Below are 26,820 nucleotides of genomic sequence, written 5' to 3'. Positions count from 1 at the left end.
CTTTATGCAAATATTTAGTACTTTATTTATCCATTATACTTAAATACAAATATTCAGGTACTAATTACATTTTATAGTTCTACAAATTTCTACATATCACAGTTTCAAAGTAGAAGAGAAATAATCAAATATGTTTAAAATGCCAAGTCTCCATGAGAGAAAGAGCAAAATTAGAAATGTTGACTAATATTTTTTATTATGAGAACTAAAAACTACCAAAATTGAACTCACACTACCTAATATAGATAACAGAAGAAAACAGGATTTAAAAGCTTCCTAAATAGTAGTGGCTTTATAGGATAAAGTATTCAAAATTAGATATATTTGAGCAGCTTTCTAGTATTACAGAATATGAAATAACAGATTATCCATTGTGGGTGAGTACTGGGATAGGTTTCATTAGGATACATTACTTATTAAAAAAAAAAAACAAAAGTCTTACTCCATAACTTAGATCTCAAAAACCGCCACCTTCCCATTTGTAAATAAATTCAAATTTAAGCAAATGAGTTAAATAAAGGTGTGTTTGTATATCCATCCTCTTGGTTTTGGAAAAACTGAATATAGCACTGTTGAATAGAAATGAAAAATTCAGAAACACTGCATAGATCTTTGACACTTTTCATTTGTGAAGAAAAGAAACTGCCTAAACAATTTTGTTCTTTTCCTCCTTTAGGAAACTTAAAATGCTTTAAAGTTCAGTCTCATCTATAAGGAAAAGACTTTCAGTTACTTCCATTTACACAAAGAGAATCAGGTCACTCTCAAATAGTAAAAGTAAGTATTTTACAGTTATCATTCACTATTTAGGCCTGCTTTTGAAACTGCTCTAGAGCTAAAAGTCTTTGGACAGAAGGAACAATTGACTGCACACAATATGTATTTCATAATTAAAGAAATAATCCTGTTTTATATAAATTAAATTCCTGAAATTTTTGTATATTCTTCTAGCAGTTAAACTTCCAGCAATTTTAGGCAAAACAAGTGGGAAGTGTGCCAAGATTTAGCTATAGAGGTATTTGAAAACTACTGTGATACTGTGATTTTCTTTGGTGAAAATAATCTAAGTATTCATCAGTAAAGCCCCAATTAAATAATAGAACATACTGACAGAATATTATGAAGCTATGAAGCTATTAAAAATGCTGTTACAGAAGATTAGGTGAAAAGGGTAGGTTATAAATTGGCACTCAGCAAAATCTTTTGTTAAGTAAAGATAGATATACATGTATGTTAACCATGATTCTCTTTACATAGTGGCATTACAGATTATTTTTAGTTTCTTCTTCACAGGTATATGTGGGTTCTAAACCTCCTAAAATGCATGAGTTATGAAATAATTATATATTTATATAATTTAAATGTACTTATGTAATTATAAAATAACCTGAAAAAAGACAGTACTTTAGAAACTACTGGGGAAAAAAATTAGATATTTCCAACATTGAATGAGTTGCATAAAGAAGCTTAAAGAAAACTTTGATATTCTTATTAAAGTGTCTCCTGAGCAAGGCTAATTCTTAAGAAAAGTAAACTAGAATGTAGCCATTTTCAAATAGTAAGTACAAAAAGGTATATTCCAAGTCTAGAAAGCAATTCTGAAGTTTTTTCATATTTTCCATGAATGTGCCTCTTCTCTTTCCACTTAGAGAAGAGATTAAGTAAAAGTCTGAAACAATGCTTGAGAATTATAATCAATAAGAAAGCTGGTAACAAAATTCAGATTTTTAAGTACTTGAATTGTTATCAGGATAATAAATAATTATATCACCTATTAGGTTTTGTTTCTCTTTCTATTAGCAAATTCAGTTTCAATACACGAATGAGGCTTTTTAAATAACATATGATCCTCATCACCAAAGTAGTTTTTAAGAAGCTAATGATAATTCCTTTTGTGAGTAACTAAGCAACTTTGGTGTTCCTTTGAAATATGCATTAAGGTACTTAATAACCTTCTCCAATAAAGCTCTGTAACATAGTGTGAGTTCTACCTGCCAGGATAACGTGCTGGTATTAAAAGCTGACTGAACAACAGAGTGGACCTCAGCTACTATCATAATATAATTATTATACTTTTATCTTATTTTTTTAAATGGTTTTTAACACTGTATAAATACAACTGTTTTATTTTAGTTATGGGTAGATTATTATTAGCATTATACGTCATTTCTAAAGGCTAGGCCCTGACATATACATCCTAAATATTATATGTAATAAAGCTTAATACCCTCACTAAACCTTATTCAATGTAAAGCTCTAATTTAGGATTAGGAGCTCTATCACTTTCTAGCAATAAGTCAGGTAACATCATACGGGCATAATGGAAGAGTTAAATCTTTAAACCTAGATTTATTATCAAATTAAATAATGGGAATGTTTAAAACTACACACTTTTTTTAAATGTAAGAAGAAAGAAATTGGATTTCTTTCAACTTTAAATCAAAATAAATTTCAAAAGTCAAAATCCACCAAAAGGCATACATCAAACAATAGTTTTGTCACAAATCTAAATAAATTGGTGCAAAACACCCTGAAATTATTAACACCACTTCCCCTTGCTCTTGTTTAACTGCCACCACACATTCAAATACTCACATTCCACATATAATACTTAATAGCAATGCATTTTTAAAAGCTATTCTCCCGCCCCCACATTTCTTTATCACCTTACCCCATTCTGTGCCATCTCCTGAACTCCGTGCTTCTCCAGCTCCTTCACCATCCTCAGCAGTCACTAAAAAATCAAATTCTTTCAGTGCTTCCTCAGTATCAGGATCATCTGTTAGGTCAGCAGCTAAACCTTCATTACCTATCTGTAAATGGAACATAAGCCAAGAATTACTTTTATCCTAGATTTTAAAGGGATTCTTTATATGTTTTCAGACAATTATCTTTATATTTGCACTCCCATTTTTAAATTACTTACATATACAAAATTTTAGATTTTTCTACTTATTTCACCAATCCCAAATTATGCTCTATATAAATGGTTCTTAACAGTGTCATGTGAACATTACTGTAAGATGTGATGCAAGTAATGTGGTAGTAAAAAATGGTTAAGATACTATACTAATAAAAAATTAAGTTCTTTAATTATCATAGATTCACAATTACCCCTATTTATAGGCCTTTTCACTCACATTCTGGTACATTGTGTTAGACTGACTGACTTCACTCACTGAGAACTGCGTACGTAGTTAATAATTCACAAGGATATGGCATAGCTAATAAGGATTTTAACTGATCTTAAGTTAGTAGCTGTGATAATAACAATGCTTTGCCTCCCAGGAAAAAAAAAAAAGGGAGATCGATCAAAATCTCCATTCACCCATGCTACACACATGAAATGTGACAGGAACACTGAAAACTGCTTTATAGCCTAGAAACTTTTCTTGACGAACAAGAACATTACTATAACATCCCAAGGAACAAAAACTTAACCTATGCACTCTTCTTAAAATACTTGAAATATTATACACTACCATAATTCATAAATGGATCATCTAATCTGTGTATACTTTTATAACTAACCTACATCACTGATAAAATAGATAATCCAGTTTCTTAGGTTATGAACAGAAGTACATTTTTATTAATCCTTACCAAGAATGTGGACACATACATTTATAATCCACAGTTTACTCCCTCACCCAGAGTGGGAGTATCCCCATTGCAGCTTCACTTTATTACCTGTTTACTGAACATGAAGAGATAGACTTCAGCAGTAATTCTTAATTATAGCTGGAGTGAAGAAGGGGTTCTGTTTTTTTTTTTTTATTTTTATTAAGTTTCAAATCACCAGACTAGTTCTATAAAAACCCCTTTTTGCTGTTTAGTGAATGATACAGCAAATAATAATTTCTACTATATGTGGATAATAATAAGAACTGATAATACATAAAACTTTCAAGTGAGATGATAAAAAATAATCACTCTCAAGATCTTAAGATATCTTGAAAATTTCTATTCCAAATACATGTGTATATTTGTTTTAGCTAATAAAAATTAAAACTTGAGTTCCTACTTTGTGTTTATTCAACCGATGTTTATCTTTTCCTTCTGGGATGCCTTCAATCATGTCATTTTCCTCTTCTTCATCACTGTCATCAGCATTTTCTAAAAAATTGAATGTCTCCAGAACATCACCAGAGGGCCTGTCAAAGGGGAAAAAGATGAATCCAAATATTCTAATAGTTAATTCTAACATTTCTTTCCGGTTCATATTTTAAAACAATACTTGAAAGTAGTATAGAGATTCCAATGACAATCTATTTATAATGCATTATCTAAGTATTTTATCCAAGAAAAGAATATTATGAAGAATATTTATGTTTTCTGAATAAAGTAAAAGTGATTGTTCCATTAAGTTTCTCCAATATTACTTTGAGTAATTACTGAGTCAAAATCTTATAATAACAGACATTCAAATATGGTATTACATCTCAAAATGAAGCCATCATAAGAAAGAAACAAAAGCTTAGCATTTCTTATAGTTCTACAATCTTTTACAGCTTGTCCCAAATGTCTGAAGACTGAAATCTGCCCAGATTTAAAGTGGTGGGGTAAATCAGATATAGATATTCCAATAAATTTCACAGATTTTCTCACAGGATTCTTAATATACTAAAAAAATACTTCCAAGTCTCTCAAAACCATTCATTTAATAGGTAATAAAGTTATCTATTTTTATCTACCTATGAAGTCACTTTTTAAACTATAATCTGCGTTCCTCCACTATATACAAATAAGGGGTTTTGAAATAGCTGTTTAAATGTCTAGTGACAAAAGAGAACAGGGGATCCCTGGGTAGCTCAGCAGTTTAGCACCTGCCTTCGGCCCAGGGCGTGATCCTGGAGTCCCGGGATCTAGTCCCACATCGGGCTCCCTGCATGGAGCCTGCTTCTCCCTCTGCCTGTGTCTCTGCCTCTCTCTCTCTCTCTCTCTCTCTCTCGTGTGTGTGTGTCTCTCATGAATAAAAAAATAAAATCTTAAAAACAAAAACCAAGAGAACAGTGGCAATTTCAGCCCAACACAGACTCTCACAATAAGTCTCTCTGTTCTTCCATTAACTAGATATTGGAATTTGGCCAAGTCACTTGGACCTTTTATCCTCAATTTCTTTACCTATAAACTGTTTGGGTTGAACTAGATCTTTTGGTACCAAAAAGAATAACAATCTAAAATTTGGAGCTTTCTCCCCTCCCTGATTGTTTCTAAGGACACAATACAATTCAAATTCAGACTTTTTTTTTTAAGCGAGGGGAGGGAGGGGCAGAGGGAGAGGGAAAGAGAGAATCTTAAGCAGGCTCCATGTCCAGCGAGGAACCCACCCCACCCCAGTACAAGACTCGATTTCAGGACCCTGAGATCATCACCTGAGCAGAAATCAACAGAGTACGTAGGCTCCTGGGTGGCTCATTTCGCCCAGAGTCAGTGTCTGACTCTGGTATCAGCTTGGGTCATGATCTCAGGGTGGTGAGATCGAGCCCTGAGTCAGACTCCACATTAGTGTGGAATCTGTTTGGGATTCTCCCGTCCCGTCCCCGCCCCCCCCCCCCCCCCAGTGCATACGTGCTCTTGCTTTCTCTCTAAAATAAAATAAAATCTTATTTAGACTATTTTTTAACATAGCATAGGATTTTAATAGGTCTATTATACTCTGCCTAATCCAGCACATTGTTTAAGGACCTGCATAAAAATGGAATGTACAAAGAGATGATTTTCCCAAATACAAATTAGTAAAGACAAATTACCACAATAACACAATGCACATTTTCCAGCTCAACATTTATAATATGTATTAACATCTGAGGATTAAAAGACCGGGCAGCCCGGATGGCTCAGCAGTTTAACGCCTGCCTTCAGCCCAGGGCATGATCCTGGAGTCCTGGGATCGAGTCCTACGTCAGGCTCCCTGCATGGAGCCTGCTTCTCCCTCTGCCTGTGTCTCTGCCTGCCCCCCCACAGTCTCTCATGAATGAATGAATGAATGAATGAATGAATGAATAAACAAAGATAATTGACAAAATTGGTACACTAATAACAGAAAAATAGAAAATAGTACATATAAGACATGATAATTCTGTTCTGAACTTCCACAAATAAAGTAGTGCTGTCCCTTGGCTAGAAATGTCTCTCTCTAAAGTGAAACTCATGTTTTAGGTTTTAAAATTTGTATTTAATCACAGCAATACACATGGATGGCTTTAAAAAACATATAGAATACAATCCCTAAAAGAAAATGATTCAGACATCCCCAAATTAAAGACTTTGTTCTTTGAAAGACACTGTTAACAGAATTTAAAGAAAAGCCTATGAACTGGGAGAGAATATTTGCAAGTCACATATTTGATGAAGATAACCTGTATTCAGAACATATAAAGAACACTTAAAGGGCTAACAGTTAACAAAATAAAAAATGGGAACATTATTCATACAGACACTGTATCAAAAGATATGTGGATGGTATAAACTGATGCTCAACATCATTAGTCTTTAAAAAATGAAAATTAAAGCCACCACGGATTATAAAGGGTCTGAGACTTTACCCTATTTTCATGCTAACAGGCTTTTTCTTTTGAGATGCTTCTTTTTAGCACGATGATGGCCTTTGTATGGATTTTTAAAAATAATTTTATAATGAATGAATTTTTATAATGAATAAAGAATTCTTTTAATCTAGAAACATCCTTGAAAATTAACATTCTGTAAATGTATTCCAGAAAATTTTATTTTATTGCTAATTTAATAATCTTTTCAAGACCATTTTGCCTGTTCTCTCTGAAACTCCTCATCAGATGCTGGCCCTGCTGGACTGATTTTTGAATGTTCCTATCTTTTCAGTCCAATTTCCTCTTTTGTCCTTTGGTGGTGGGGGATGATTTTTCAACATATTTTCCAACTCTTACATGGAAATTATTTCTATCACACCTTTTAATTTCTAACAGTACCTTTTTGATCTCTGATTGAATCTTTTTTAAGAGCTTTTTAAATTTAAATTCAATTATCATATAGTGTATTATTAGTTTCAGAGGTAGAATTCAGTGATTCATCAATCTTATATAATACCCAGTGCTCATTACATCACGTGCCCATCCTCCTTAATGTCTAACATTAAATAATATCCTATTTGTTTTGTAGAGGTATTATCTTCTGTCAGTCTTTTCAGAAGAGTCATTACAGTTTTGAAAAATCTTCTCCCTATTTTCTCTGAGTTCTTTTTTCCCCCCTTGGTTCCTTGGTCACTAATTTCCATATTAAAGTCTTTTCTAAAATGTTCACCTTTAGAATGGAGCACTAAAAAGCTAACTGTATGCATGGGTGAGGCATGCCAAGCAGCTGACTTCACTTCTGCATGACAGGACAGAGGCTCATCATTTTGCTGGCAGATCCCAATTGTCAGTATCATTAAGTCTTTTCTATTTTATGTGATAAATTTCAATATCCTAAGACCCACTGCCAATATACCAGAAGCCAAATACTAGAAGAAAACAGGGGATCTCACTGCTCAGCTGGAGATTTAGAAATTCTTCCAGTTTCCAGTTAAGTAGATTCTATCTACTTAACTTCTATTAAGTAGAGTTGCTTTAGTTCTTAAGAAATCAGAAATCATGGTTCAACTTCACTAGAAAATATACCACCATAGGGCAGCCCAGGTGGCTCAGTGGTTTAGCACTGCCTTCGGCCCAGGGCCTGATCCTGGAGACCCGGGATCAAATTCCACGTTGGGCTCCCCACATGGAGCCTACTTCTCCCTCTGCCTCTCTCTGGCTCTCATGAATAAATAAATAAAATCTTAAGAAAATATACCATGATAGGTAGAGGGGTGTTCAGCTTGCTACACAGGATAAAAGGGGAGATCTGAGATATTATCTACCTCTTACATCCACTTTAAACCAATACTCCTATCATAACCCCCTCTAAATCCAATTCAGATGTATCTGATACCTCTAATTCCCTAGCCTTCAGAGATTTGTTGGTCTTTTATGACTTTAATTGGCTTGTTCCTTTTATTATTGCTTCTGAATGCCCTTAGATTTATGGCATGGAATATTCCTCCATTTTCTTTCCAGCTTTCAAAATGGTTAAATTGAATATACTATCTGATGGACAGTATACCCTCTCATTCTTCCTATATATTCATTTTGTTTTGTTTGGTTTGGTTTTTATGTGTGAATATGTTTTAAAAAGTCTCTGTCATTTTAACAGAGGTTCCAGAAGGCACACAATTAAAATGTGGCTTTAATCCATGAGGTTTAAGCAAAAGTCTTCGTGTATGGGATTTTATAACAGTTCTTTTTCTTTGCCAACTATTTATTTACTATCCTCTCTCACTCTAGAAAGAAAACTAACAGAATAAAAAAAATTAGTATGTCTAGATGAAGAGAAAATAAAATGAAACCAAGGGTAAGGTTGGTAAGTAAAAAAGATGAAAGGGGGTGGGACGGTGGAGAAGCATGTCTGCAGGGCACAAATATACCAAGATTCCAAGCATAGTAAAAAAAAAGAAAGGGAGCAACTACTGGAGGTTCAAAGGTAAATCAGATCAATTACTAAGAAGCAACAAAGCCTTTCCTAGTTACAAGATCTAAGAGAACTCTGTCTTCCTGTGAATCCTCATAAAGTAGACACTTTGTGACATGATGCATTATACATCCAAAACATCCCCCTATAATAAACCAACAAATACAAGAGGGACACTCAGCAGAATCTAGTAAACATTACTCTAGTAGGGTTACATTTCAAAGGATACACAATACTCCATCATAGCTAGCACTATGTGCCAGGCATTGTTCTAAAAACGCTCCCTTATTAATTCACTTCTTCTTCATATTAACCCTATTATCACTATTTTATAAGTGAGCAAACTGAGGCACAGGCAGGTTAAGTACCTTGCCCAAAGTCATAGCTAGTAAGGGTAAAGTCACAATTTAAACCTAGTTGGTCACTCTTCAGAATAGAGGCTATACTGCCTCTAATAATATGATTTAAAATTTGCCATTCCTGTACTGTTAAACATTAAGATTGCTTCTTTTTACTATTATAAATAAGAACGTAATAAACATCCTTCTGCTAAAATCTCAACATGTTAGATCATTTCTTTCATTTCTAGGAGTTTTCAAAGGCCCAAATAATTAGTGAACCACACACCTGCATTAGTGCAGATTCAGACTACACAAGTATACTTACTAAGATGGAAATCAGCCTTGATTAAAAACAACTATTAGCTAAACATCTGTGAACACATGAATGGATAAAGAAAATGTGGTATATACTATATATACAATGGAATTATTATTCAGCCATAAAAAGAAGGAAAATTTGTCATATGCTACAACATTGCTGAACCTTCAAGACATTATGCTAAGTGAAATAAGGCAAAGAAGGACCAACACCACATGATTCCACTTACATCAAGTATCTAAAACAGCCACTCATAGAAACAGAAAGTTGAATGGTGGTTGCCAGAGGATGGTAGGAGGAGGAAATAGGGAGTTGCTATTCAATGGGTATAGAGTTTTAGTCATGTAAGATGAAAAAGTTCTAGAGATGTACTTTACAACATTGTGCTTATAGTTAACAATGCTGCACTGTACACTTAAAAAATTGTTAAGAGGATAGATCTCATATTATGTGTTTTTTTGAAACACAACAGAAAAGAAACCTATTAAAGTTTTAATCTTGTAAAGGCAAGAAGCTTTACATGAAAATTAAGTCTGGTGCAGAGACTTAATTCAGACTCAGGTGTGCATTCCTCTAAATATTATAAATTCTGTGAACTACTTAGCCTGATTAGCTAACAAGCTTAAAAATGCACAAGACTTTTGTTTTTTCTCATATATCACAAAAATATCCTGCACTTCCTAAAAGCCAGAGTAAAGAAAATAAGAGCTCTATTTGATGTCAAATTTTATTGAAGAGATTTTATTTCTCAGAAATAAAAACCATAAAGCAAAGGCTTATGTTAACTTGAAAATTTCAGTATGTTTTATTTTTTTTAAGATTTTATTTATTTATTCATGAGAGAGAGAGAGAGAGAGAGAGAGAGAGAGAGAGAGAGAGAGAGAGGAGAGAGAGAGAGAGAGAGAGATGCAGAGACATAGGCAGAGGGAGAAGTGACTTCCTATGTGGAACTCAATCCCGGACCCAGAATTAGGATCTGACCCAAAGGCAGATGCACAACTTGCTAAGCCACCCAGGCATCCCTCAGTACATGTTTTAAATAAAAGCATAATGTCATGATATAAAGCTATGGCATTAAATAATACTAGTTTATGAATTATATACATTATTCATTTCTGAAACTCTAAAGGAACTCAATAAACTCATCTATTTTTTTTCCATTCTTTTTCTTTTCTATGTCTTTCCAATCTTTTTTTTTTTTTAAGGATTTTATTTACTTATTCATGAGAGAGAGAGAGAGGCAGAGACACAGGCAGAGGGAGAAGCAGGCTCCATGCAGAAAGCCTGATGTGGGACTCGATCCCGGGACTCCAGGATCATGCCCTGGGCGAAGGCAGGCGCTAAATCACTGAGCCACCCAGGGATCCCCTCCAACCTATGTTTTCAAGGTGACCGTCTAGTAGTCAAAAAAAAAAAAAAAAAAAAAATTCTATCTGCCTATTATTAACTCCTTGCATTATCAAGTCTGTATTAACCAAAGGTACATCTGATAGACAAGAAACATCAAATATTGATGAAGACATGAAGAAATTACAGCTCATAAATTTCTGGTTAGAATGTAAACATAATTTAGCTACTTTGGAAAAGCATTTGGAAGTTCCTCGACAAGGTAAACACAGAGGTACCATATGACTCAGCAATTTCATTCCTGGGTGTGTGTGTGTGTGTGTGTGTGTGTGTGTGTGTGTATATATATATATATATATATATATATATATATATATATACCCAAAGAACTGAAAACATATGTCCACATATACACCAATGTTCAAAGTAGCATCGGTCTCTATTTCAAAATGTAGAACCACTCCACACACCCATTAACTGGACAAAGAATAGATAAACAAAATGTGATATATCCATAAAACAATATTATTTGGCAATAAAAAGGAATTTTGGATAAAGCTTAAAAAATATGAAGCTAAGGTAAAGAAGCCACTCACAAAATAACCATTTATGTGAAATGTTCAGAATAGGGGCACCTGGTGGCTCAGTCAGTTATGTGTCTACCTTCAGAGCTCAGGTGATGATCCCAAGGGCTAGCGGCAAGCTCCCTGTTGCAGGGGGTCTGCTTCTCCCCCTCTCCTTCTGCCTCTGCCCCTCTTCCTGCTCGTGCCTTGTCTCTCTCAAATAAATAAAATCCCCCCCCCTTTTTTTAAAGGAATGTTCAGAATAGGGACTCTATAGAAATATAGACTTTTGCCAACCACTGTTGCTTAGGGTTGGCTGTGAAAGGAGTGGAGGGGGCAATGGGGAGTGATGGCTAAGGAGTATGGGGTTCCTTTTGGGGATAATGAATAATTTCAAAACTAAGACTGTGGTGATGGCTGAGTGACTCTGAACATCCTGAAAACAAACCATATACTTTAAATGGCGGCAATGTATAGTATATGAATTTTATCTCAGTAAAGACATTAAATTTTAAAAAGTATAAATCGAGGCTTTCTGAACACAAACATAACACAAAATCTTGTTTCTTTCACATAGAGTACCATTATAATTTACTGAAAATACCCTAGCAAAAATTTAAAAAATCACAATGTTAAAATAGCTCTGAACTACATGAAATTACTCTCAAATTGAAATTTAAATTTTGCACCTATTTCAGATCTATACCCATTCTCTTGGTATCAAAACTTTAGATCAATTTAAAAAGCAACTAAACAGAAAATTTATTTGCCCACGGTACCATGTAGGAGGGAAAAAGTATTTAAATCTGAACTCTATCTGCTTTAAAAATTATTAACAGTAATAACAGAAGTAAAGAGATTCAGAGTACCTATTATATAAACAATGTTAACCTATAAGTACAGATCATACCTTTTGATTTCTTGTCCTTTTTGCTTGGGAGATTCACCTCCATTCAGGATCTGTTCTAAGTTCTTTGTTTCTACTGATCCATTTGGTTCTGAACTGGATAGTCCAAGTAATGACCTTACCCGCTGAGACCGTACATCTAATATTGTATCTGTATAACCTACTTCCTGAAGATATCTATAAGAGAAAATTTCAAATATTAAATTTCATATATTTATACCTGCCAACTTGTAGACTGGTGACAACACTAACACAGCAGTTGAAGAGAATAAACATGAGAAAAATAAGATAATAGTCTTAGACACTTGGTACACAAACATGGCAGCAGAATGAAAGAAGATATAAGAATTTTAGAAAACTAAAAAAAAAAAAAAGAATTTTAGAAAACTTTCAGGTTTCTAGCTTACATGGTGGTTCTATTCAATGAAATGAAGAATAAAGGGTCCAAATCTGGCTTATATAGTACATATCAGATAATCATATAGTATCTATGAAAGATACTACAACATGTATTAGGCACAATAGTAAGATAGGTCAAAGCTCAGAAGAGAACTGGACTCAATATATATATTTGGGAGTCATCAGTGTTTGACAGTATTTAAAGCCATAGATTTAAAAGAAGTTACCCTGAGAAAAAGCTCTAGAACAGAAAGCCTGGGGACACAGACATCTAAAGGGCTAGAAAAATAAGAGGAAATCAAAGAAAATTAAAAGAAAGCACTTGAGAAATAAGGGTGAGAAATGACAGTGGAGAGAAAGAAAAAAGAGCTCAAAAACGAAAGAATAATGTCAAATGTTTCCAAACAATCAAATAGGAACAAAAAAAAGCCTTTTAAATGTGTTTGTGAGTAGCTTCAGTGGAGTATCAAAATGGAAAACAGAGTACACAGGTGAGAAATGAACAAGGAAGACTACAGAGATAAACTACTCTCAAAGAAAGATGTGGAGTGACGAGTATTATTCAAGGCAATAACATTAGGCTTTATAAGAGAAATATTGTACAACTGATTTCTCTATAGCTATTACACTCTTCTAAAACCTGCAATTCTCTTTTTAGGGAAAAAAATGCCATCATACTCTAACCATGTGGTCTGAATGAGCAGCCCAAATCTCATACATCCCTGGTAAAAAGAACTGACTGACTCATGGGCATTTACTTGATCAAGTTAAGCCAATTTTTACTAAAACATGGAGTCCCCTGTCATCTTGAGAAAAGTGGTTTTCAATAGAAAAGATTAAAACTGATATACAGAGGAGCAGAAAACCAGAGAATAAGAACATAATCCTGAATGTTTCCATTCCCTGGCCAAATCCTCAAGTATATGTCAACTCTTGTTTTTCGGAGACTCAGTTATTTAGCACTTGCCTCAATTCCACTTCTACCTGAGCATCCTTCCAAAGAATAATGTTTTACTAAAGCTTGTGCAAATTTTAGTCACTACGAGTTTGGATTGATAGTTTTAAGAGTTTGAATGAAACATCAGAAACTAGAGTAAGAAATACGAGGTTTAAATACATCTATAGAAAGGAAAACTAAAAGTTAAGGGAGTTCTCACCTGACAGCCTTCATATTTTCAGTGAAGTAGAACCTGAGGTGCTCTAATGAGTAAGGGAGAATGGGCTGAGATATGGTAAAAGTTTAGAGTATCATCTACTGAGGGCAATGGGAGCAGGAGATGACCGGGGTTATGGAGAAAGACTCTCTATAATGTTTGTACCAGAAACCATGAACATGTAGTAGTGTTCAGAGGATTCTGTGATTTTTTTCCAAGATTTAATTAGAAATAAAAGCAGGAGACAGCAAGGCTAAATTAGGGCTCGGATACTGCAGGTATAGTAAAATGACTTGTAGGAGAGGAGTAAGAGAGGGCAGCAAGAAAGGGTACTATTAAAAGGGTGATGGATCATGGGGTCTAAGCTAGAGTTAGGTAAATAAAAACAAGAAAAACCCATATCAAAAAAAGAAATAAAACAAAACTAACCAGAGCTAAAGAAGCTAAAGGGGAAAATAGAGTATCCAAGGATCTAAAGATCTAGGTAAGGTCAGAGAGTAAATAACATGGGAAATGGGGTGGAAAAAGGGGAATATAAGGTAATTGTTGGATCATGGAATATTCCAGAGTAGAGTAGTTCTAGGTAGTAATAAAATCAAGGGTCTGACCACATTTCACTGGGTTATTGAAGTGAAGTTAAAGATGTATAGAATTGAGAAGAGTGAATAATCGTAAATTACCCAGAATATCAGTTTGTGTATCAAAGCTTTAAAAATGTAAGGGGAGAAACAAACAGATAAAAGACAATAAATAAGATATGCCACATCATTACTTCTAATACAGCAAAGAATTCAAACATCACAGAGATCCTCAAAAATTCAGTTAAAAGTAGGATTTGGTAAGCTAAATGAAAGGTTTCAAATAACCAGTTAAATTCCTCTATAAACCAGTCATACTCCTAAACAAACCCAAGTATGTGAATTCTACAATGATGGGAATGAGAGTATCCACAAGTATGAACTATATTGTTTTTGTTCTGGCCTTCCAGTCATCCAGTTTTTATGACATTCTATTCTACAAATAAAAAAACATCATCCTGAGCAGTGTTCAAAGGAACATTCAGAGAAGACAAACTTTAAAAAGATCCAAAAGTCTAATAAAGAAAGCAGTATGAAAACTCTACACTGTTCTATCAAATATTTTTTTCCTTGCAAATTGACTGATTATAAGCACTTTCATGCCTAGATACTTCTAGAAAACTGAAAATGAACCATTACTTACTGTCTTAACAGCTGTCTGCCTTGCTTCCACGTTAACTGGCTATTCTGAGGTGCCGTGGGAGCTTCTGTGTCTTTGGTTTCTTCTAAAAATTAACACATACACACATACACACAGACAATTTCATACTCATTATTTCAACTCTTGAAAATATTGCCAAAGTTCTCTCAGGGATAAATTCCCACAAAATATAACTACGTATTCTATAAAGGACAGAAGTAAATTAACAACTATTCAGTATTTATTGTGAGTCACTAATTTTAAATGTGTCTATCCCAATAACAACCCTCCTTGTTTCAAAATTGGGAAAATCCAAGAGTAAACATTAACTATTCTACTAAGGATTCAAAAACCAGAAGACTAGACTTTGAAAAGTTTTTTTTTTTTTTGAACTAACAGAATTCTGCTGGGTTGAATGCTTTTCAAAAGTAAAAAGTATTAATCAGCACTTAAGACACACTATATATATAAAACTCCTGAATAACTTAATTTTGAGTCTAAGTCTGTAACATAACACTTTATGTAATCAATTTCATTTTTAGAACTAAAACTTAAACCAAAAAATGGTTTCTACTACAAGTAAAAAGTCGTATTTTATTCTCAAATAAAAGTATATGCATTAAGAGAGTTTAATAAATTACAGGGGTGCCTCAGTTGTTAAGTGTCCAACTCTTGATTTTGGCTCAGGTCATGACCTCAGAGGCATGACATCGAGCCCCACATCAGGCTCCACACTCAGCAAGGAGTCTGCTTCTATCCTTCTCTCTCTCTCCCTTTGGCCCCTCTCCTCACTCTCTCTAATAACTAAATAAATCTTTAGAAAAAAATACTATAATCTGAGGTGAGTCAAACTCTCTGTAAGTATCCCTAGAGAGATTTAAAACTATGTATCAGCACTAATGATATTATAGAAACATTTTCCTATAAATTCACAGTATGAAAACAAAGATAAAGCAGAGAAAAGAGAATCATAGAAGGTCAGCCCTTAACATGTTGAGAACCCTTAGCATGGCTCACAGTTATTAAGCTCTTAGACTCATGATTAGGTCATGAGAACAAATACTTGCTGGTGGCAGGCATTATTTCCCTAACCGTAACAATCCCATTACTAACATCTTTTCATTCTTTCCCTGAACACAGAAATTTCTAAGATTTCTAGAAATAATTATTTCATTCGAATAGTCCCTCTATTTTTTTGTTTATAATTTTTTCGATTTATACCATTTGTTTGCTTATAATTACATATAATACACAACCACTAGGGAAAAAATATATTTTTAAAAAGAACTGTAACTGCCCCAAATTCTATCACCAATAGTGCTAGTAGTTGAGACTTTATTATCATTCCCTATTTTTCATCTCAAAATACATACATAAACTTTTCCTTTCTTTAAAAAAGGAGGGGGGCAATGTGCACACTGCAGTATAAGCCAGTTTTGACAACGTATCTGAACATTCTCTTGATGGCGATAAATATACATTAATATCATATAAAATAATTACCTAATATTCCATAGAAAGTATATGCCTATTTAATTTAACCAGTCCACTAATGTTGGTATAAGTTTCCACTTTTCACTATTATAAATAATGTTGCTAAGGATATCCTGGAAGTACATCAGAAGCATACAGCTCAATGAATTTTTTTTTAACACATCAATGTAACCAGTTCCTAGATGAAGAAACAAAACATTTATCAGTACCCCAAAAGCTTTCCTTGTGCCCTCTTCGTCACTGGACATTCCTGAAAGGATATCAATACTACCTTGATTTATAAAAACTAGATTTTTGCACTTGACATACATGAAATCATGTATATCAATTTTCAGTTTCATATTAAGGTCCATGTGGTCAAGTGTAATTACTATTTGTTCACTTTTGCTGCCAAATAGCATTCCATTATGCTAAACATCACATAGTATACACTGTATCCATTCTAACACTGCAAGTTATTTGTTTCCAGATTTTTACTCTAAGATACTATATATAAGCCTTATGATGACCTTGTGTATGCCTTTTAAGGAGTAGAGTAACTAGATGTAGAATTATCAAACCACAGAGCATGCTGCTATGGCTATGTTACCTTTAGTATCACAAACCACTTTTAGAGCAATTCTATCAACTTTCAATACCAATACCAATAGGTATGGTTGTTCTAAATTCTCATCAACATTTGACTTTTTTTCTCTTTCACATTTTATTTAAGCCATTATGAGAGGTGTCTCATTGTTTACACTGCATTTTGGTTGTATTCCCTCAATAAGTAATAAAACTGAGCATCATTTCATCTACTTATTGGCCATTTGGATATCTTCTCTTATGAGCTGCCTTTACAAGTCTTTTGGCTATTTTTCTAATGTTAGAGATTTTTTTCCTAAATACATGACAAAAAGCTCTTTATATATTTAGATGAAACCCCTTCTATAGGATTAGGTTTAGGATACATATACAATATTGGTATTACTGAGGCACAGGTATAAAAACATGCATATCTTGTACTTCTGTCAAGACAGTATTTTATACTCTTTTTACATTTTATTTTGGGTATTTACAAAAGGCAACACTAATTTGTTTAATGTCTATCTCAATCTATATTTTGATATAATTTTATTCCATTTTGTTTGCATGTTGTTTCCTGCCCATCGCTTCAATGCTTCCCCGCCTGCCCACTAAACACTGTGATGTTTTTCTACATCAATAAAAGCAATCTATTTTGCAATTACTGTTTCCCATAAATAAAATACTTGGATGTCATTGTATCCTCATGTTGAGGAAGTTTTAACAGTTAAGTTTACATAGATAAAAGCAACAGGAATTATTTTTATCTTACCTCAGTTGTAGGCAGTAGAGATTTATCTGCTAATGATTTGTTTTACACAAGCTGTTGCACTCACACCAGCTAGCCAATTCAGACTCTAGCCTCAGGAACAATGTGGCTGCAACTAGCCACCTTCCTCACTTTTATACAGACCAAGGTGGGGGGGACAGCTCTCGAGTTAGAAAATGAATACTTATTTTGTGAATATTCTAACCATATCAGAAAGAAAAGGAGTCAAAGAGAAGCATGGTTATCTGAATCCATTAGGTTTTCTCTATTGTAAAGCTACTCTACTCCCTCTACCTGCAGTAAGACTACTATAGTGAACAAGGCCAAAAATATATAGGCCTTCCATCATTTTATCATTTATTTTTGCTTTCCCAAGGATGAGGCCATAATATTATTCCATACTATCAAAGTGAACTTTCATAATCATAATCACTGAAAAGCCAGATCAAAGAAAGCCCATGCTGCTCTTATGTTGGTGTTGTAACTTCATCTTTTTTCTTAATTTTTATATATATGCCAACAACTTGAAAATAAAATAAATGGTAAGATTAGTAAGTGAAGAAAAATTGTCAACAGTAGATTGTATGTATGAAGTGTTTTGCCAAGTTCTAAGCACTTAACATTAAATTTAATATTAAGTTACTTAATATTAAACTAAAAACCAATTAATTAAATTTTTAAAATTTACTTTTGCTACCTAACTAAAAAAAAAAATCCATACATATGTTTTATTTTCCCTACTATATACGCTTTGACTTTATTAGATATGGTACAACTACAAGAGAGGAACAACTGTGTATCCAAATAAAGGCACACTTTTTTCTTGTCATAGTAACCAGCATCCAAGAAGAGCACAGAATTCAAACAGACTGCGCCATCAAAATGTGTATATGAGTTCTAAATATACCTGAAATAAGAAATTAATATTCCCAATACTGTATAATATATATCAAAATATTTATTATTAGATGTTTAGACTATTCAAATTGTAATCATGTATAACCTTAAAGTTAACATTAAACTCTTAGTCTTTTCCTATATCCAGCTGTCTCTTTCCAGCATAATTTCATCAGATATTACTCTCACACTCACTATCCATTTAGTTTAGTGCAAGATGCAAGATTTAGTACAGTACAAGATGAGGAGATTTTTTTTTTTCCTTCTCTTATCCTTATTTGGCTGCCTATAAGGTTTCCAAATTCAGATTTTCAATTTTTGGAATTAAATTGTGTTAATTACAACTTCCCCAGATAAAAAGAACTTTATAATAATAAAAAATTAAACTTATACAGAATAAGAATTACCTACAAGTATAGAAAAGAACTGTTTCATTACCTTTCATCTCTAATTAATAACAAAAATGCACCCACAATTTTACATAGGTTTCAACACAAGGAAAACAGGAAAAATATCTTTAGGATTGATGTAGATAAAGCTACTTACTTAATTTATTACTTTCTTCAAAACATAGACAGTATTAATAATAGTCAACCATCTAACCAATGCTATCAAAGCAAAATGAGGGTGAAGAAAACATGTCTGTTACATAAAAATGAGCTTAAACCAATTTTTCTTGAATTAGGTCAGGAGAAGGTTACAGAGGAATCAAGTTTACCTGATTCAAAAGTTGGCATTTTCAAATCACCTTGGTTCAGTTCTGTGCCATATTTTAATTTGTGATATTTTGCCCTGAAAATTCAATAATAAATTGTTGAAAGAAAAATATTTTCCCCTTTTCTACACAGTTAATACTGGTATATATTTCTCTAATAACAAAACATTGTATGAATGTCTGTTTTTAATCTTTATTTGCAAACTAAGAAAAAAAAAAAGAATACTGCTGTAAAAGATAAAATGTAAATTACCCAATTAACATATATACCTGAATAAAAGATAAGTTTTTCCTGATCTTTGGAGAAAAAAGAAATTCCAAAACTTAGATTCTATAATAAAAGATATTATTTCACTTTTAAAGATTTAAATATTTTCTTTTTCCATTATAAGAATCAAATCAAAGTATTATCTTGTATTTTGGGCATGGTTTCTATCTTTCAAAGAGCTTTTAAATACAATGTACACTAGTATAAAAAATACTTTTCTACTTTATATTACACACACAAGAATATGAGGAACACCTACCTTTCTTGTTTTAATGCATACTCTAACATCTTTATTCTTCTTACTAAGTCCTTTTTCAAGTTTTCTTGACCTTTTCTTTCTCCTTGCAAAAATGCTATCCGGGCCTAAAAACAGATAAAAGGTTTTTTATTTTTATTTTTTTCCGAACAATACACAGGGAACCAAAACTAAGAAAACATGACAGCAAGCATTAAAATTTATAAAAGCAGTCAACCAAACTTTGTTAGATAACACAATTATTTTAAAAATAAACATGACCATAAACCAGCTATTTGCTTTTAATCTTAAAGCCTCTAATAATTTTTACATAATCATAAAAGGAAATTTTGCATATAACAATTAAACCTACTTCCTAACATGTAAATCATAAAGAACTAAAAAATATTATTTTCATAAAATATTTTCCCAAAATGATACCAGTTGTTTAAAAGAAGTAATAATACATAAAAGCATTTTCCTTATGAAATACTTAAAAATTTATAATCTCTTCTATTTTACCCCCCCACTCCAAATTCTTTCAATTCTTGAAATAACACCACAGAGTATTTAAAATAGTTTAAGTAAAGCAACAGTATGTTCAAAGAATTCATTACTTTGTTGTCATTTTTCTACCATGAGAGGAAATTTTTCTTTTTAATTGCCTTATTTTTTGTGAGAGGCAACTCTGTATCCTTTTCTGGCCCCTCCTATCATGTCAGTCCATTTACCTACCAAACACTAAAAAGGAATTTAAGGAGACTGTCTGTGTGGAGACGTTTGCCATTATGCACATAATTAAAATAAAACTAACTTCCAAATGGGGAAAAATGCTCTTGCTGTGATAACCCACAGGTGTATTGTTGATTTAAAAAAATGAGGGCTACCAGGGTGGTTCAGTTAGTTAAGCTAAGCACTGGATTCTCAATTTCATCTCAGGTCATGATCTCAGGGTGGTGAGACAGTCTTAAGATTGTTTTTCCTCTCCCTCTCTCTGTCCTTGCCCTCCCCCCCTCCCCCCACTTGCTCTATCTCTGGGAAAGAAAGAAGAGAAAGAAAGAAAGAGAAAGAGAAAAAGAAGGAAGGAAGGAAGGAAGGAAGGAAGGAAGGAAGGAAGGAAGGAAGGAAGGAAGGAAGGAAGGGAGGGAGGGAGGGAGGGAGGGAGGGAGGGAGGGAGGGAGGGAGGAAAGAAAGAAAGAAAGAAAGAAAGAAAGAAAGAAAGAAAGAAAGAAAGAAAGAAAGAAAGAAAGAAAGAAAGAAAGAAAGAAAAAGAGGGGCAGCCCCAGTGGCGCAGCAGTTTAGTGCCGCCTGCAGCCCAGGGCATGATCCTGGAGACCCTGGATCGAGTCCCATGTCAGGCTCTCTGTATGATGCCTGCTTCTCCCTCTGCCTGTGTCTCTGCCTCTCTCTCTCTGTCTCTATGAATAAATAAAATCTTTAAAAAAAAAAAGAAGAAAGAAAGAAAGAAAGAAAGAAAGAAAGAAAGAAAGAAAGAAAGAAAGAAAGAAAGAAAGAAAGAAAATACTGTTGCTTTTTAGCATCTTTTCATACGTCTCTTGGTCCTCCGCATGTCTTATTTTTTAAAGAAAAGAATCTCTAACTCCTTAACACCTGAGAAGTTAGACAACTACATAGTACTTGCAAATGCAAATTTCAGAACAAAAATAAAACATCTAGGAGGAATGGGAACTATTCAGAATCTAATAGTCCAATATCCTGAAGAGAAAAGTAGCATTTATGATTCTTTTGAGCTACAATATCCACTTCATCATACAGCCTCAACTTCTGATTGTTTTTTGCCCGCATCAACTTTATTTCACCAAAGTAAGTGTACTTAACATCCATAATCGCCATACAACATCCTTACAGTATTATTGACTATATTCTCTATGCTGGACTTGTCGTTCCCTAATTTATCCATTCTGTAACTAGAAGTTGTGCCTCTTAGACCACTTCACCTATTTTGCCCACCCTTCCAACATCCTCACCTCTGGCAACCACTAGTTAGTTCTCTGTATTTATGACTCTGCTTGTTTTTTTTTTGTTCGATTTACTTTGTTTTTTAGATCCCACATAAAAGTGAAATCATATGGTATTTGTCTTTCTTTGGCTCATTTCACTTAATATAATACCTTCTAGGTCCATCAATGTTGTCGCAAATGGCAAGATCTCTTTCTTTTTATGACTAATATTCCATTATGTAACAGTCTATCTTTTCTTTTACCTGTTCGATAGATTAAATTTACACATTTCCACCAATGGTGCATAAGGGTTCTCTTTTTTCCACATCCTCACCAACACTTGTCATTTCTTGTCTTTTTGATATTAGCCATTCTGACAGGCCTAAGGTGATAGGTCACTGTGGTTTTGTTATGCATATCCCTGATTACTGATGTGAGCATCTTTTCATATGTCTCTTGGTCCTCCGCATGTCTTCTTTGGAAAAATGTCTATTCAGGTCCTCTGTCCATTTTCAAACCAGATTGTTATTATTTTTTAAATTTAATTTTGGGTGTTCAGTTGTTTAAGTTCTTTATATATTTTGGATATTAACCCCTTACAAATATATCGTTTGTAAATATCTTCTTCCACTCGGTAGCAAGTCTTTTCATTTTCTTGACTGTTTACTTCACTGTGCAGGAGCTTTTCATCTTGGTGCAAAGAGTTTATTTTCGCTTTTCTTTCCCTTGCCTGAGAGGACATATTTAGAAAAATGCTCCTAAGGTTGATGTCCAAGACATTATTGCCTGTGTTTTCTTTCTTTCAAGAGTTTTATGGTTCCACATCTCACTTTTAGGTCCTTAATCCACTTTGAGTTTGGGTATGGTGTAAGAAAGTGGTCTTTCACTCTTTTGCATGCAGCTGTCTGGTATTCCCAATGCCATTTATCGAAGCAGCTGTCTTTTCCCTATCCTATATTCTTGCCTCCTTTGCCATAGATTAATTTACCATATAAGTATGGGTTTATTTTTCAGTTCTCTATCCTGTTCCATTGATCTATGTGTCTATTTTTATGCCAGTACAACACTGTTGTCATTACTATCGCTTTGTAGTGTATCTTGAAATCTGGGATTGTGATATCTCTGGTTTTGTTCTTTTTCAAAGAAGCTGCTCTGACCATTTGGGGTCTTTTGTGGGTCCACAAAAATTTTAAGATTGTTTGTGTTCTAGTTCCATTAAATACAGTATTGGTATTTTAAAAGAGATTGCACCAAATTTGTACACTGTTTTGAGTAGTATGGGCACTCTGTCAATATTAATTCTTCCAATCCATAACATGTAGAACTTCCCATTTGTTTGTGTCCTCTTCAATTTCTTTCATCATTTCTAGTTTTCAAAATACAGGTCTCTCACCTCCCTGGTTAAATTTATACCAAGTACTTCATTCTTTGTAGTGCAATTGTAAATAGATTGTTTTCTTAATTTCTCTACTACTTGGTTATGAGCTTAGAGAAATTAAACAGAATTCTGTATATTAATTTTGTATCCTGTGGCTTTACTGAATTTATTAGTTCTAACAGTTCTTTGTAGAGGCTAGGACTTTCTATCAGTATCATGCCATCTGCAAATAGTGGTAATTTTACTTCTTCCTTACCAGTTTGGAAGTCTTTTCCCCCAACCTCTGGTCCGATTGCTATGTGTAGGACTTTCAGTTCTATGTTGGATAATAAAGTGACAAGTGAACACCCTTGTCTTGTTCCTGACCTTAAGGAAAAAGCTTTTAGCCTTGAATATGATATTAGCTGTGGTCTTATCATATATTACCTTTATCATGTTGAGGTATGTTGCCTCTAAACACACTTTGTTGAGTTTTTATCATGAAAGCATGTTGAATTTTGTCAAATGCTTTTTCTGTATCTACTGAGATGATATGGTTTTATACTTCATTACGTTAAGGGGTAAGTATCATGTTTATTAATTTACAGACATAAAACCATCCTTGTACTTACAAAAAAAAAAAAAAACCCCATGAATGACATACTATAAAAGCATTATGTGACTCCAATTGCCAGATCTTATAAGCATTCTACAATTAGCAGTGGAAAAAGATGAAAGATCATTTTATTCTCTTTAAAAAGTAGTAATCAGGGCAGCCTGGGTGGCTCAGCGGTTTAGTGCCACCTTTAGCCCAGGGCATGATCCTGCAGACCCGGGATCAAGTCCCACATCGGACTCCCTGCATGGAGCCTGCTTCTCCCTCTGCCTGTGTCTCTGTCTGTCTCTCTGGTCTCTCATGAATAACAAAAATCTTTTTTAAATAAAAAAAAAAAAGCAGGGATCCCTGGGTGGCCCAGCGGTTTGGCGCCTGCCTTTGGCCCAGGGCGCGATCCTGGAGACCCGGGATCGAATCCCACATCGGGCTTCCGGTGCATGGAGCCTGCTTCTCCCTCTGCCTGTGTCTCTGCCTCTCTCTCTCTCTCTCTCTCTCTCTCTCTCTCTCTCTCTCTGAGACTATCATAAATAAATAAAAAATTAAAAAAAAAAGCAGTAATCAGTGATTTTCCAAAGAGAAAGGCACTAAAACTAAGTGAAAGTCATAAGGTCCTCTAAAGGAGTGTAAAAAACAAAAACAAAAACCAACACCTGAATAGTGGTAATGTTTCCTACTTGAGTCTTAAACTGTTGTCCACATGCTACCGAAGCAGGCACCAGAACCTTACACTATTGTGAAAATTCATTTTGACTTCTTGCCTTCGAATTTTCAGATATTTTACTTATTAATTTACTTGAAAGAAAGAGACAGAGATAAAAAGAGATAGGAGGAGCAGGGAGGAGAAGGAGAAGCAGGGAGCCCAATACAGGGCTCAATCCCAGTGAGACCATGACTTTAGCTGAAGGCAGATGCTTAACTGACTAAGCCACCCAGGCGCCCCTGCCTTGGCATTTTCATATCAAAAACTATCCATCCATACAGATTTTCGTACATGAAACAAACACAAACTATATTTTAAAAAAAAAAGCGGGGCAAGAAATCCACAGCAGCTTTTGAACAGGAGTTGAAGGAAGATAATTCACAAAGGACAAAGAAAGGTGAGAATTAAGAAAATACCTTTAAAAGGACATGTCCTAACCCAAACTATGTGGAGATGAGGGTAAAAAGCAAGTAACAGACATGACAGGATTACTGGACATGACCTTATGACCTCACATCACTAAGTATCTGTACTTACTCAGAGTATCTATAGATACTCTGACTTAAAAGGTTGTATCTGATACTGATAAATAAAAAAGACCAATTAAATAAGAGACAGTATTTAATAAAGGTTCATTGACAATGAGTTCTGAGCTATTTTTACAGGTCATACTGCAATGTACTGTTAGTAGCATCATCTCATCAAATAAACACTAAAAAAGTAACTGCAAAAAAAAAAAAATACTTACAATGGCAAGATCTCTCCATGAAAAACTGCAACCTGTACAAAAACGACAACCTGAATGGACTAGTACTCATAAAAAATAATTTTCATGCAAACTGAGTTAAAGTATTCCAAACTTTCAGAATGTGTATGTGTGAGTGAACCTGACAAAATGATTCGAAAATTTACAAAGAAATTCAAATTTCCTGGAAAGAGTAAGACAGGGTAGCCCAGGTGGCTCAATGGTTAAGTACTGCCTTCAGCCCAGGGCCTGATCCTGGGGAACCAGGATCGAGTCCCACATCAGGCTCCCTGCATGGAGCCTGCTTCTCCCTCTCTGCCTGTGTCTCTGCCTCTCTCTGTCTCTCTGTGTCTCTCATGAATAAATAAATAAAATCTTAAGAAAAAAAAAAAGAGTGAGACAATCACTAAAGAAGAAGTGGTAGAACCTGCTCTACCAGACATTAAGATGGTTTATAAAACTAGAGAAATTAAAACAGTGATTGGTGCAGGGATAGACAGATTTTAAAAAACCCAGAAACAAATTAATGTATATGAGGTCACACGGTTTATGAAAACAGTTTAGAACACTGAGGAAAGAATGGCCGTTTCACAAACTGTGCTTAGTATACAGGGTAAACATAAGGGGAAAGGGAGCTGAAATAAAACTTCTGCCTGATAGATCAGTTGTAGGAGGATTATAGATCTAAATATGAAGGCAAAACAATAATGCTTTTATGATCTAATATAGATCTTCAAAATCTCAGATTAAGGAAAGAATTCTTGAACAAGACAAAGCATTAACCATAAAGAAAAGGATGAATAGGGAGGTCTGGGTGACTCAGCAGTTGAGTGTCTGCCTTTGGCTCAGGGCGTGATCCCAGAGTCCTGGGATGGAGTCCCACACAGGGTTCCCTGCAGGGAGCCTCCTTTTCCCTCAGCCTATGTCTCTGCCTCTCTCTCTGTCTCTGTCTCTGCATGTGTCTCTCATGAATAAATAAATCTTTTTTTAAAAAAAAGGATGAATAAATTCATTACCATTTTAACGGTTCTGTTCAAGGCATAGCAAGGATTAGCAAACTGCATCAGGCTTGTTTTGGGACAATCCCAGAGAGAAAAATGGCTTTAAAAAAAACAATAAACAAAAGAATATGAAACACAGACCCAACATGACACATAAAGCCTAATACATTTACTATTAAAGTTTGTAAACCTCCTATATGATTATCAGACAAAAATAAGGGTTTTTTGGTTTTTTTTCTTTTTTTTTTAGATTTTTATTTATTTGAGAGAGAATGAAAAAGTGTATGAGCTGGGGAGAGGCAGACTTCCAGGTGAGCAGGGAGCCTGATGTGAGGTTTGATTCCAGGATTCTGGGATCAGGCCATAAGTCCAAGGTAGACCTTAATCAACTGAGCTACCCAAGGACCCCAAACAAAAGTTTTTATTTTATTTTTTTAAAGATTTTATTATTTATTCATGAGACACACAGAGAGAGAAAGAGAAAAAGAGAGAGAGAGGCAGAGACATAGGCAGAAAGAGCAGTCTCCATGCAGGGAGCCTGATGTGGGAGCCCGATGTGGGACTCAATCCTAGGACTCCAGGATCACGCCCTGAGCCAAAGGAAGACGCTTAACCGCTGAGCCACCCAGGCATCCCCAAAAAAGATTTTAAATAAAAAAAGATTGCACAAGACAAAGGATATTATATATTATATATATTAATAAAAGGCTCAATAAAGAAAGATAAA

General features: G+C 34.2%; 1 protein-coding gene across 4 annotated transcripts in view; it reads right to left on the bottom strand.

Moving 5' to 3' along the window:
• Positions 1 to 26,820, bottom strand: part of STRN3 (striatin 3) — a 111,909-nt gene that overhangs the window by 35,613 nt on the left and 49,476 nt on the right. For all 4 annotated transcript variants that reach the window (XM_055309219.1, XM_055309220.1, XM_055309221.1 and 1 more), the window contains exons 2-7: positions 19,738 to 19,841; positions 19,214 to 19,287; positions 14,775 to 14,856; positions 12,004 to 12,177; positions 4,025 to 4,154; positions 2,672 to 2,813 (exon numbers count right to left, since the gene is read on the bottom strand). In XM_055309219.1, coding sequence (XP_055165194.1) covers positions 2,672 to 2,813; positions 4,025 to 4,154; positions 12,004 to 12,177; positions 14,775 to 14,856; positions 19,214 to 19,287; positions 19,738 to 19,841 — 706 coding nt within the window. The remainder of the gene's footprint in view (positions 1 to 2,671; positions 2,814 to 4,024; positions 4,155 to 12,003; positions 12,178 to 14,774; positions 14,857 to 19,213; positions 19,288 to 19,737; positions 19,842 to 26,820) is intronic.

Source organism: Nyctereutes procyonoides, unplaced genomic scaffold (assembly GCF_905146905.1).
Source record: "Nyctereutes procyonoides isolate TBG_1078 unplaced genomic scaffold, NYPRO_anot_genome, whole genome shotgun sequence".
Taxonomy (NCBI): domain Eukaryota; kingdom Metazoa; phylum Chordata; class Mammalia; order Carnivora; family Canidae; genus Nyctereutes; species Nyctereutes procyonoides.
Note: the sequence above shows the minus strand (reverse complement) of the source record. Positions and strands in the feature narration are given on the sequence as shown.